This window comes from Ictalurus furcatus, chromosome 7 (assembly GCF_023375685.1).
Source record: "Ictalurus furcatus strain D&B chromosome 7, Billie_1.0, whole genome shotgun sequence".
NCBI lineage: Eukaryota > Metazoa > Chordata > Actinopteri > Siluriformes > Ictaluridae > Ictalurus > Ictalurus furcatus.
In genome coordinates, this window is record NC_071261.1 from 18,263,613 (window position 1) to 18,275,586 (window position 11,974).

Genomic DNA, 11,974 nt, shown 5'->3' on the forward strand with positions numbered 1-11,974 from the left:
CCTCTTGCCCTGATGATCACTCTCAAATCTGTTATTATCTGAATGAGAGACAAAGCACAGAAACATTCAGTAAAAAATCAGGCAGAAGCCACAAATGTATTAGCAGAGCAAGCGCATGGTCATGCGAATAAGCAAGAATCACCTGTAAGATTGAATAAAATTTAAAACATAACATATACTGCTAAACTCACTACAGCACAGAAGACATTCCAACTACTGGTGTAAAAGTGGAACTGCAGTTGTTTGTACTAAGATTTCTACACATTTTTTTTTCACAGCCATTCAGACCAAAGAATAATGTAAAGCTGGAGAAAAAGCTGCAGATGTGTCTATTCCTTTGCTAAGAATGGAGGGTGTGTGTGCCATTGTTTGACTGCATTATTTTAAAAGGCAAATTTCATTTATAAAAGCCAAAAGTGAAGGTGTATTATGAATGAATTTTCATGAAGACATCATCATGCAGTATCAATTTCTGAATGAAACACCTGCTACATTTTGTATAGACACTTTTTCAGATGAATGTCATCTGCTAGATTTCTTTCTTTGGCATAGCCATTAATCATTCATAAAGACTGCGTTCATCATTGTAACACAGTGAATGCAATAATGTGGTATCTTAATTGTATAGATTCATCCCAGCTATGGTATTTCTGCATTTAAAGTAGTTACACATGGTCCTTTCACATTAACAAAAAAAAAAAAAACAGAAGAAGAAAAAAAGAAACAACAACAAATACTGAAGACAGCTGTTCTCATTTTCAAGAAGCATATACAATCAAACATGATTAAAAAAAAGTATTTCACAGTTACAGTATAAATAATATTTCTCTTTTGTTGGCAAGTGAAACAGAATGAGAGAAAGAGAGATGGAAAACTGAACCCTTTTTTTTTTGCAAACATTGGTAGAATTCTCTGACTGTAGAAGGAATGGTGACTGGCACATTACAAGCAAAACATTTGGAATATCAAAATTCTTGTGATACATTTTGTCCAGGTAGGTCTGAAGATGATGTATGGCAAATTTCGTGTTCAGTGGACATAATTTGTAGGAGGAGTAACCAAAAAAAATAAATTAAAAATCTAAGATGGTTGACAGAAAGTACACTTGAATTTCAGGTGTTCATGTGCATTCACCTCAACATACTCCAGGGAATCAGAGGAAAAAAAGAACTGTGAATTTAACACAAATGTATCAAATGATATAAGGAAAATAATTAAAGTTTTTACAGATATTGACCACAAGGTGGCACAGAGACAAAACTTTTTGGGTGCATTCAGGGTATGGTCTTGAAGATACCAAGTTTCGTGATGCATTGCTGAGATACACTGTCACATCCTGTTTTTTGCATTCACCAGAGCGTTATATATCAAAAGTCCTTTGATAAATTTTGTTCATACAGGTCTTAAGATGATGTGAGCCAAATGTGGTGAAGACTGGACAAAGTTTGGGGGAGGAGTAGCAAAAATGGCAATTAGGTGTATTTTAGCACATTATTGTGTCTGACCATGTATGTGTGACCATAGTGATGCCCATCAAATAAACTGTTCCAAGTGTAAGTTACTTTGTAATTCCTTCCAAGTTGCACATACTTCTTTACCACCAGATCCAGATATCACAGCAGGAACAGTGATTTCCATGGAGGGTAGAGGAGATGCTCCATGCCGCTGAGAAAAGGTTTGACCAGATTATAATCCACCAATGACAGGTGTACATTAAAATGGCAAGTGATATACGAGGCCTTTCATTCAGCCATCTATGCATAACAATCCTTTGTCATGTGGATTAGCCAAAACAAGCTTGTCCCCTGCTGATGTTGTATCAGGCCTGTGCATGGAAATTATGATGAATAAACCAATCAATCGAGCTGAAACATGATTATCAAATAACAAATGACTTTAACCTTCATCCTTCACTAGTTGTTCATAAATTGGTCAGTATCAGTTCCCTCCAGTTGACATTATATTTCCATATACTAGCTGCTGTTGAATATTTTGAGATACTGGATTTTTGATTTCCATAAACTGTAATCTCTTTCTCCAGAAACAGTTGCACCCAGTAATCCATACATTGTTTTACTCCTTCATCTCCCTCACAAAACTGTCTCATGACTTCCCAAAAAGTTTTAGGCATGTAAACATAAACCACAACAGTGCCACGAATCTCTTCAATTACCTGCTCTAAATGTGCTATCAGTGCCTTCCACGCTAAAGATACATCAGTCCCAAATATGTCTATGTTCAGCATCAAAGAACCTGCATTAAATGGAACAGGATAGGGTAGTGTGTTAAACATGGGGTTACAGTTGTTTCATATTTCCAAATAAATAGATTACGACCCACAAATACATGTAGCGAGATTCACAAAAATTAAACAAAGTCACAAATAAATAGAATGAGATCCACAAATATATGTTAAGAGTTTCACAAAATGAATTAAATTCACAAAAAAATAAAATGAGATTTGCAAATAAATTGTTTTTTTTTACAAATATGTTTTTTTTTATATCACAAACACAACTCTACCTTGCATTCATTTGTGGATTGCATCCTGTGCATTTGTGAATTCTGAAACATTTCAAGCTTCAAGAGAGCACACAAATCCACAAATAGTTGGACTCCGCCCACAGTCTACTCAATTCAATCGGATATCGGCCACACTGCACTGACCAATCGTAGCACAGTCTACCTCCAACCAATCACGTTTTGTTTTACAATCAGGACGGGAACACAGTCATATTAAACCGAACTCACATAACAACTAACAGCATCATTGTAACAATATCTAAAAGAAAACCAGCAATATTATTGGTTATAATTGCACTGTTATTATAGATGAGTGGTCTGATGGACTAGTAATGATTGATTCACTGATTCAGTAAGGATTCGTTATACTGATTCAAACCGGTAACTCCTAAGGTTCCTGAGTCTTTTAACACAGTTTGTTTAGAGAATGTAATGATTCGCCCGTGAATTGGATGACACTGGTCATGCTGTGTTTTGGCAGGCTGCCTGTGAGGACAGCATTTTCTTGCCAATGCCATATTTTCCTGATACACAGTATTTAAATCTCACCATACTCAATTTACTGTAAAATCACAACTTGGGTTGCGCCGTGGATTCGGTAATGATGCAGGAAACACTGGTGAAAACACATATATTCCCTTAAAGTATATTCCCTTAAAATAAAGAATTATTTCCCATAATGTTGCTTGTTTTCTTTTAGATGTTGTTACAGTGATGCTGTTAGATGGTTAGAACAACTCTCCTGTCGTCATTTCTCCATTCTCGACCATGTTGGAAAGCCTTCATAATATGTGTGTTCCGTGTAATATGACTGTGTTCCCGTCCTGATTGTGAATTGGTTGATTGGTTGGAGCGAGACTGAGCTACAATTGGTCAGTGCAATGTGGCGTTTATCCGATTGGCTTGAGGAGACGGTGGGTGGAGTCCAACTGTTTGTGGATTTGTGTGCTCTCTTGCCACTAGATGCAAGGCGGAGTTGTGTTTATGACATAAAAACATTTATAAAAAATAAAAATTATTTGCAAATCTCTTTTTAAAAAAAAAAAAAAAAAAAAACTCCTTACATATATTTCTGGATCTCATTGAATGCATTAGTGAATGTTTCATTTTTGTAAATCTCACTATATTTATTTTGATTATGAACCAATTCTAACCACATAAGCCTCCGTGTGTTTCCAGTGTTTTCTCTCCCTTTTGTTTCTGTTTGCCAGTGTGCGTGTCCTTGGGTGTGGTGCTCCACTTTTCGCTTTCTGATCGCATCATTGGACTCACCTGCTTCTCGTCAGCACCCTCATCGGCTTCAGTGCAACTCTCGCCTCACCTTCCCCATGGCGCATCGGTTATGCACTTGATTCCCACGCGAGGAACCCGAATTCAAACGCCGACCCGATTGCACATTATCACACTCTTTTCCACACACCCCAGCTTCTACTAGCCCTTCAATAAATTCTGTTTAACCTTTGGTCCTTGTGTCTGTGTTCTGCGTTTGGCGCTTCTTGTCTGTGCCTCTCATAACAGGTTTCTAGAGTCAACCCAAAGATAAAAAGACATTAAACTGGTGCATCACGCCACTGTGGTGACAGCAGAGGAACCACGTGTTACACACCAATTGCAATGTGGAAATATGCATCTTTCAGGTGTATTGTTACACAGCAATTGGTCACATTACACTGCATCTGCTCTGTGGCATATTGAGTGGCAGTTGTTTAAAAAAACAAACAAAAAAATATTTAGAATTCTTGGATTCAGAGTGGGGCAGATTCAGTAGTAATATAGAAAATAACCCGGTCAGACTTCCCCCTGAAACTTATTTAACATGCCCATCATTGTCTGGATATTTTCAGATGCATAGTCCTTGGCACTTTTGACAAATCATGTTGTGGTCACATAATCACACCCTGATCTGGCACAAAACCGTTTTAATACTCTATAGTTTAATGTGGTAACACCAATGTGGCCCTGCAATAAATTCCCCTGTCTACTGTTGCAGTTTCTGAATGCCAGCTTGCAGGAATGATGTGATGGTAGACAAGAGTTCATGCTGCCTGCTGCTGTAAAGTAAAGATTATGCATTAACCCACAATGTCAAGGTTATGGTGACGATTTTATTTATACTGGACAAAGAAATGAGCACATAGAAAAACTCCACAAAGTCCAAAGGAAACCACCCATAGCTGACTGGATGGTAAGGAAGTAGAACCAAATTACTTATACTAAACTGTCAGTTGATTGAGTACATTATGATAGGCCATAGGTAATGTGCGCCATGCTTTCGAACATCACTTAATGCTCAATTGAGCATAGGAATGAGCAAACTAAGTAATCTTAATAGCTCTAAATGGCTGGAATGGTGCAAAAAAAGAGATCAGTCCTAGGGACAAAAACTGCATCAGAGTGGTCAAAGGAAAATCCTACAAAAGCCTAGAAATAGCAATCCTGAGTTGTTGTTGTCAAAGGAAGAAAACAAAGCTTAAGTGTCTCATATTACCTGATTTCATTCCAAATACCGACTGTTTTAAATACTTTAATGGATTAATTAAAAAGTATTTTGAGCTTGGCAGACCCTCACACACCTGCACCATGGAGACGGGTGTCGGATTGTTTCGAAGCCTCGACACAATACGGCTTCAACAAAACCTCGCTCTGCCCACCATTACTGAACCAAGGACGAGCATGATGTGATACATACCAAACAACGCAAGACAACCCGTGCAGTGCCGAAAGTGACTATATATACACCAGAGCTAATGAGCTAAACGTGAAATAGGTGAATCAAAACCTGTGACTAGGTGTCCTGGCTGATTTGAAACGTAGTCTCTAGTCTTTCTCCGCTATTTACATGACAAAAGTACATAACTGGCAGCGGGTTATCACTCTTTACTGATTAAAAAGAATTTCTTTGCACTGATAAGTTAAAGAAATTCGATTGTAATTGTCACCATTTATTTTTGATTAGTAGTTTCATATTGCCACCAAGTGTGGCCAGTGCAAACTACAAGAAAACATTAAACATTTTTAAAGGATTCCCAACAATAAAAAGTACCCCATGTCATTTTTTATCTTTGAGGTCTAGGATTTGAAATTATCATAAAAAAACAAAAAAACAAGAAACAATGCACAGAACCATTGTGTGCATAACTGAGAAACAGCATTAGTGTGGCTGGTCTCACAGCTAGGCTGTACAAGCCCAACATTATATATATATATATATATATATATATATATATATATATATATATATATATATATATAAAAGCAAATCTTTTGATTTGTATCTTGCAATTATTATGCAACTGTGCCAGTGGGGTTTGCTATATCTTTTTGGTTGCAGTAGGCATGTTGGCAAGGCTCAAGTATGAGTGGGGTAATCCTATGGGCACCAGAGGAGGTGCAACAGGCAGTAATGCCATAGCAGGTCAACATCTACCTGAACAATTAATATTTCAAAGCAAATCTTTTGGCTTGAATTTTGTAATTATTGTGCAAAAGAATTATGGTAGCAGAAATTGTTCAAGAAAATCAACAAACTTTAAAATTTACTAAAAACTTTGATACTCAGTGCCCTCTCTTCAGAGCTCTAGCACCTTTGGTACCACTAATACATCTCTTTGTCTTATCATCTCTACTATTTATGACATCTCTTTCTCCAGTAACAGTTGCTCCTGGAAAATCTCCCATTGTTTTACTCCTTCATCTCCCTCACAAAACTGTCTCATGACTTCCCAAAAAGTTTTAGGCATGTAAACATGAACAAAAACAGTGCCACGAATCTCCTCAATTATCTGCTCTAAATGTGCTATCAGTGCCTTCCTAGCTAAAGATGCATCAGTCCCAAACATGTCTATGTTGAACCGCAAAGAACCTGCATTAAATGGAACAGGATAGGGTGGTGTGTGGAGGCTCATAAACATTAGTTTATCATCGACACAATCAACCATCCAAGTCAGGTTTCGCCTTTCTAAAATCTCCAGGTTGTTTTCTATTGGTTTCAGAGGCTGCCAGTCTTGGATGATGGCACCTCCTGGAAGCTGAAGTCTCAATGAAAGATCAGGTTCCATGAGTATTGACTTAAGCTGATGTCTGTCCTTCAGTACAAATAGTTTTTGGTTGTTGTTGCTGTGTCCATCTGATTTCTCTGTGCTTTCCAGTTTTGCTTTTAGGCCTGAGATAAATCCTTTAAAACTCTCAGCCTCTCCACACAAAGACAGAATAGCCTGAGAGAGAGAGAGAGAGAGAATAAATACAGAGAGAGAGAGTAATAAATATAGTATTTGGAAAAAAATGTAAAAGATGCTATAATTTACCCGGCAAGACAGAAAAATAAACTTGGAGAGTTTTTCAGGTCCTGGGTTGTCAAGTCTTGTCAATCGTTTGGTTGTTACACTTGGGTAAACCTGCTTAACGTAGCAATCAGTCACTCTCTGGATAACTCCAGCCACACCACATCCTCTTTCACTAGGACACACCCTTAATCCCTCCAACACCACTGTTTGCCCTCCATCAACCACCAGTGCAGAGTCCAGTGCCACCTACAGGCAAACAGGGATTGGCATAATTACTTTGGCAACCTGCGTGAAGTTGGCCCGCCACCCAGCGCAAAATGTCGGCAAAATAGTCTCAATCGTTTTTGCTCCGTTTGTGCTGGGGGACTGAGTGACCCCAGAATGACCTATAAATATTCTTTTAATATACAGAACTGAAGCAGCACAAACGAAAATTTTTACGGCACAAACCAACACAAACCAGCACAAACAATTGAGACTATTTGGAGTGAATTTGGAGCGGTGGCATGAGTGACCCCAGAATGACCTATAAACATTCTTTTAATATACAGAACCGAAGCAGCACAAACGAAAAATTTTACGGCACAAACGAGCACAAACCAGCACAAACCAGCACAAACGATTGAGACTATTATGCCGACGTTTTGCATTGGGTGGGGGCCAACTTCATGCAGGTCATGTAGAGTTAAAAATAAAATCGTTTTAATGATGTGGTACCTCTTGTTTGGGTTGAGAGTAAAGACATTTCTTCTGTCGGTTTAAAAAATGTGCAAGCTACTTTTTAAAAATTACATGTGAAATTTGACTGTAGTAAAAATACATTAATAATGGCATGATAATTACATAGTCTGCAATGCCTTTTGGGGAAAACTAGAGAAGCTTCTATTTTGAGATCAGTGAATCTTACATTCTAATGGGAATTGATTACATTACTCCAGACAGTTAATAGTACAAACTATTCTTACCAACTTCATATTCCTTCTGCCAATTATGACCACTCTGTCATGCTCAGTCATCCAGGTGGGATAGCGATGTGGAAGGTAATCGTTGCCATTGTAGATGTCCTGTGATATGGCCATCACCTCATCATAGTCTTGTGGTCTGGCCAGCCAGAATGTTAGACCATCACTTTCTCCTACAAACTGTGCCTCCATTGCATCGCTGAGGATAAACAGCAAATATTTAAAGCTATATGAGGCTATATCTCAGTGTTACAGACAGCTAATTTGGCATGTGAGAAAATCTAAAAACAATTTAAGCAGGCACGTCAATGAAAAGTTATTTAGACTAATTAGCTTTGTTCTATGATGAAATATTCCTATCCTGATGGGAGTGGTCTCTTCCAGGATGACAATGTTCTGGTCCATAGAGTACATGGACAGACAGAATGGTTTGATGAGTATGAAAATGATATAAATAATCGAGTCCGAGTATTTGGACAGTGACACAATTTTCATAATTTTGCCTCTGACCAGTACATCAACACAATGGATATGAAATTAAGCAATCAAGATGTGATTGAAGTGTATAGCTTTAATTCAAGGTGTTTCACAAAAATTTTGCATTAACCGTTTAGGAATTACAGCCATTTTTTATATAGTCCCTCCATTTTCACAGGCTCAAAAGCAATTGGACAATTGACCGATAAGCAATTTCATGGCCAGATGTGGCATGTGTTGCCATTATTTCATGACAAATTAAGGAAATAAAAGTTGTGGAGTTGATACGAAGTGTTGAATTTGCATTTGGTAGCTGTTTATATGCTTAATATGCAGTCTCAATATGCTGTCCAAAGAGGTGTTGGTGCAAGTGAAGGAGGCTATTATTAAGCTGAAACAATAGCAGAAACTAGAGATAGCAGAAACTTTAGGAATGGCCAAATCAACAAAGGAATGCACTGCTGGGCTCAGCAATGCCAAAGGGCCTGGAAGACCACAGAAGACAGCTAAAGTGGATGATCACAGAATTATTTTCTTGGCAAAGAAAGACGCTTTCACAACATCTGACCAAGGCACTTCACAGTACAGATGTGTAATGACCCAAAACATACCGCAAAAACAACCCAAGAGCTTCTTAAGGCAAATAAATGCAATGTTCTTGAATGGCAGAGTCAGTCACCTGATCTCAACACAAGTGAGCATGCTTTTCACTTACTGAAGACAAAACTGAAGGTAGAAAGAACCACAAATAAGCAACAACCGAAGACAAATATCCTTAGATGTATGGTGCAGTGATATTGGATTTGAATTTTGATAAATGTTAATATTATAATTTACTTTGAAATTTGTTTCTTTACCTCGACATGGCTGATGTCCCTTCGATTATAAGCAGATAATGTTCAGTTGTGCAATGTTCACAGCTGTGGTTCCTAGATGGACTTCACCCATTGGCAACTGTCTGATAATGGCAAATCTTTGACATATAAGTTACTTACAACACATGTGAACCATAAACCCCTTTACTACGTTTGCTGCACTGGTTGTATGTTCACCTTGCATAATCAAATACAAAATATTAACCACTTCATAGTAACTAAGTAGACAACCAGCACCATGGTGAATTAAAACATTTACATGCATAGATAAAAGAAGCAAGTTCAAACAGACAAAAGACTAAAGACTAAAGGTTGTTAAATAAAATATTTTTTTTAATTCCAAAAGTTTGCCTGAGACCTTTATGAAGATTTGTCACTCCTCAGTAGAAACCGATGATATTTATTTAGATATTTTAGCAAGTTGGTTTATATATTCTGGGGTGAGAAAGTATAATCTTATTACATTTGTTATTGTTCACACCTGTGTGGTCATGGCATGTGCTACAGAGGCTTTAATAAATACACCCGGTTCACCAGAAAAAACTGTAATGAAGTTGAATGGCTTATGTTCAGTGAAGCTAATTTGAGGTGTGTTTGTAGAATTGTGCTACATTTGGTGTAAAACACCATTGTACTCCATTTAAAATGTAAAGTTGATTAAACTGTAATATAATAAGTCCAAAATAAGTCTGTATTAAATTTTGAAAGGAAGTTCTACTTCCAGTGGATGTGAGTATCATTTTCTTGTGTATGTGAATAATTTGAAATAAAAACATTTATGCATCTCTTTTGCAGCAAGTCATTAGAGCAAAAGGGTGCTCTACTAAGTACGAAAGATGCTTGCCATGAAGGGGTTAAATAATTTTGAGACTGGAGAAGTCATTATAAGTTGCATTTTCAGTTAAATTTGGGGAAACCACTTGAAGCATTCGCTTTGTTGAACTATTTCAATTGCTTTTGTTTGATTTGTTCATTGCAAACAGCTGAAAGTCTGTAAATTTTGACAATAAACCTGACTTGTAATGGGGGTTGAATAATATTGATTGCAACTGTAATATTCTTAGATGTATATTATAGAAACGATGCAGAGATTTTACACTAGCCCAATGTACTTTGAAATTGGTTTCTTTTCTTTTTTTCCCTTTTTTGTTACATCTTACCTTTGTCTTACACGAACAAAGTCCCTCTTAATTACATGTAGAAAAAGTTCAAGTAAGCAAAACTGTGGTTTATAGATGGCCTTCACCCACTGACAGTTGCACTTCTAAACTTAGAAGTTGTTTATTACAGTCAAGTAAATCATAATTTGCTTGGCTTATTATTATAGTGAAAAGTAAATTAGTAGATAAACAGCTCCAGGATAATTTAAAATGTATTTACATGCATAGATGAATACAGCAAATTCAAATAATACAATGCTTGGTTGAAATGCTAGGTTGTTTTTGGTTCACAGTAGGGATGTCACGATACCAGATATCTAGTAGTCGGTACCAATACCACCAAAAGTACATGATACTCGATACCAAAGTCGATACCACGGTGTGGTATAAAAATAGAATAAAAAAATTCAATTAAAAACTCTCCTGGAGGACACCCTCCTCTGGCAGAGGCAGAGAGAAAGATAGAGAGAGAGAGAGAGAGAGAGAGAGAGTATATTTTAGTTATCAAACACTGTCTGACAATGAGTGGTGGTGCACTCCTAAACACGCGCGCGTGCACACACACACCTTATACTCTGAATGCAAGCATTAGTTTAAATTCACTTATATGGTGGCAGACCAAAAAGATTTATTAAAAGCATGAACATTTGAATAATTATTAGTGACATTAGGCTACATTTTGCTGACAGGACACTAAAACATTTGCGCGTATTTGCCGCCCCCATCAGGTCTGGAAGAATCGCAACCTTGGTACGTCCATTAGAATCGATTACAATGCTAGTGCAGAAAAACAAGTACCATCAGGTTTTAAGAATGTTGGTACCGATTTGGTACCGAAGTATCGGTTCTCATGACATCCCTAGTTCACAGTACCATATCTAACTGTGTGACTAACTCAACAGTACAAGCCATTTAATTAGGCAGGATATCTGAGAATAAATCATATGAATTTTGCTACTTGGGGTACAGTATATGGTTTGAAATTATGCCATAAAGAAAACATCACAAATATTAATGTGAACAAAGCACCATCATATCTTAGGTGAAATAATGAATTTTACTAGATGGGACAGCATTGCTACACAGATGTACATTTATATCCCTAATGAGGAAAAACAAAAACAAATAGAACTAGAGCATAATCATAAATCAGGCCAGTCAGGAGGATGAGAGAAGACACAACAATACAAATGTGTCAGGATCTGGTTTAAGGATCTGGTTATAATTCTTCATGTTCCCTACCATCTAATCCACTAGCAGTCCTGTGGCAAAGTGCTGCTAGCATGTTGAGGCACTGCTCATGGTTAGCCTACTACATTCAGGCCATCACCAACTACAGGACAACATCACTCATCTGTGACAGTGATGCCTCCCTTCCAGACTTCTATGCTCAGTTTGAGTTGCAGAATGATGGGACCAGCTACTGTGTCTAACCACGGCTGATGTGAGGAAAACTCTACTCAGAGTCAACCCACAGAAAGCTGCTGGACCAGACAACATTCCTGGCAGAGTGCTCAGAGATGTGCAGACTAGCTGGTGGATGTTCTCACTGACATCTTCAACATCTCCTTGGGCAATGGCGTTGTTCCAATGTGCTTCCACACACACACACACACACACACACACACACACACACACACACTTTCTCTCTCTCTCTCTCTCTCTCTCTCTCTCTCTCACACACACACACACAC

General features: G+C 37.7%; 1 protein-coding gene across 1 annotated transcript; it reads right to left on the reverse strand.

Moving 5' to 3' along the window:
• Positions 1 to 782: 782 nt before the first annotated feature.
• nat16l (N-acetyltransferase 16, like) lies at positions 783 to 7,965 on the reverse strand. Its single transcript, XM_053629087.1, has 4 exons — positions 7,772 to 7,965; positions 6,828 to 7,052; positions 6,330 to 6,737; positions 783 to 2,197 (listed from the first exon to the last, which is right to left on the reverse strand). The coding sequence occupies exons 1-4, from the start codon at positions 7,958 to 7,960 to the stop codon at positions 1,922 to 1,924; spliced, it is 1,098 nt and encodes a 365-aa protein (XP_053485062.1). The 5' UTR covers positions 7,961 to 7,965; the 3' UTR covers positions 783 to 1,921.
• Positions 7,966 to 11,974: the final 4,009 nt, after the last annotated feature.

Excerpts from the sequence above, each read along its gene's own strand:
- nat16l (XM_053629087.1), bottom strand. The coding sequence starts at position 7,960 with ATGGAGGCACAGTTTGTAGGAGAAAGTGATGGTCTAACATTCTGGCTG. Across the intron at positions 7,053-7,771 it reads GCAGAAGGAATATGAAGTTG|GTGGCACTGGACTCTGCACT; the intron begins GTAAGAATAGTT and ends GTTTGCCTGTAG. Across the intron at positions 2,198-6,329 it reads ATGCATCTTTAGCTAGGAAG|GCACTGATAGCACATTTAGA; the intron begins GCACTGATAGCA and ends TTAGCGTGGAAG.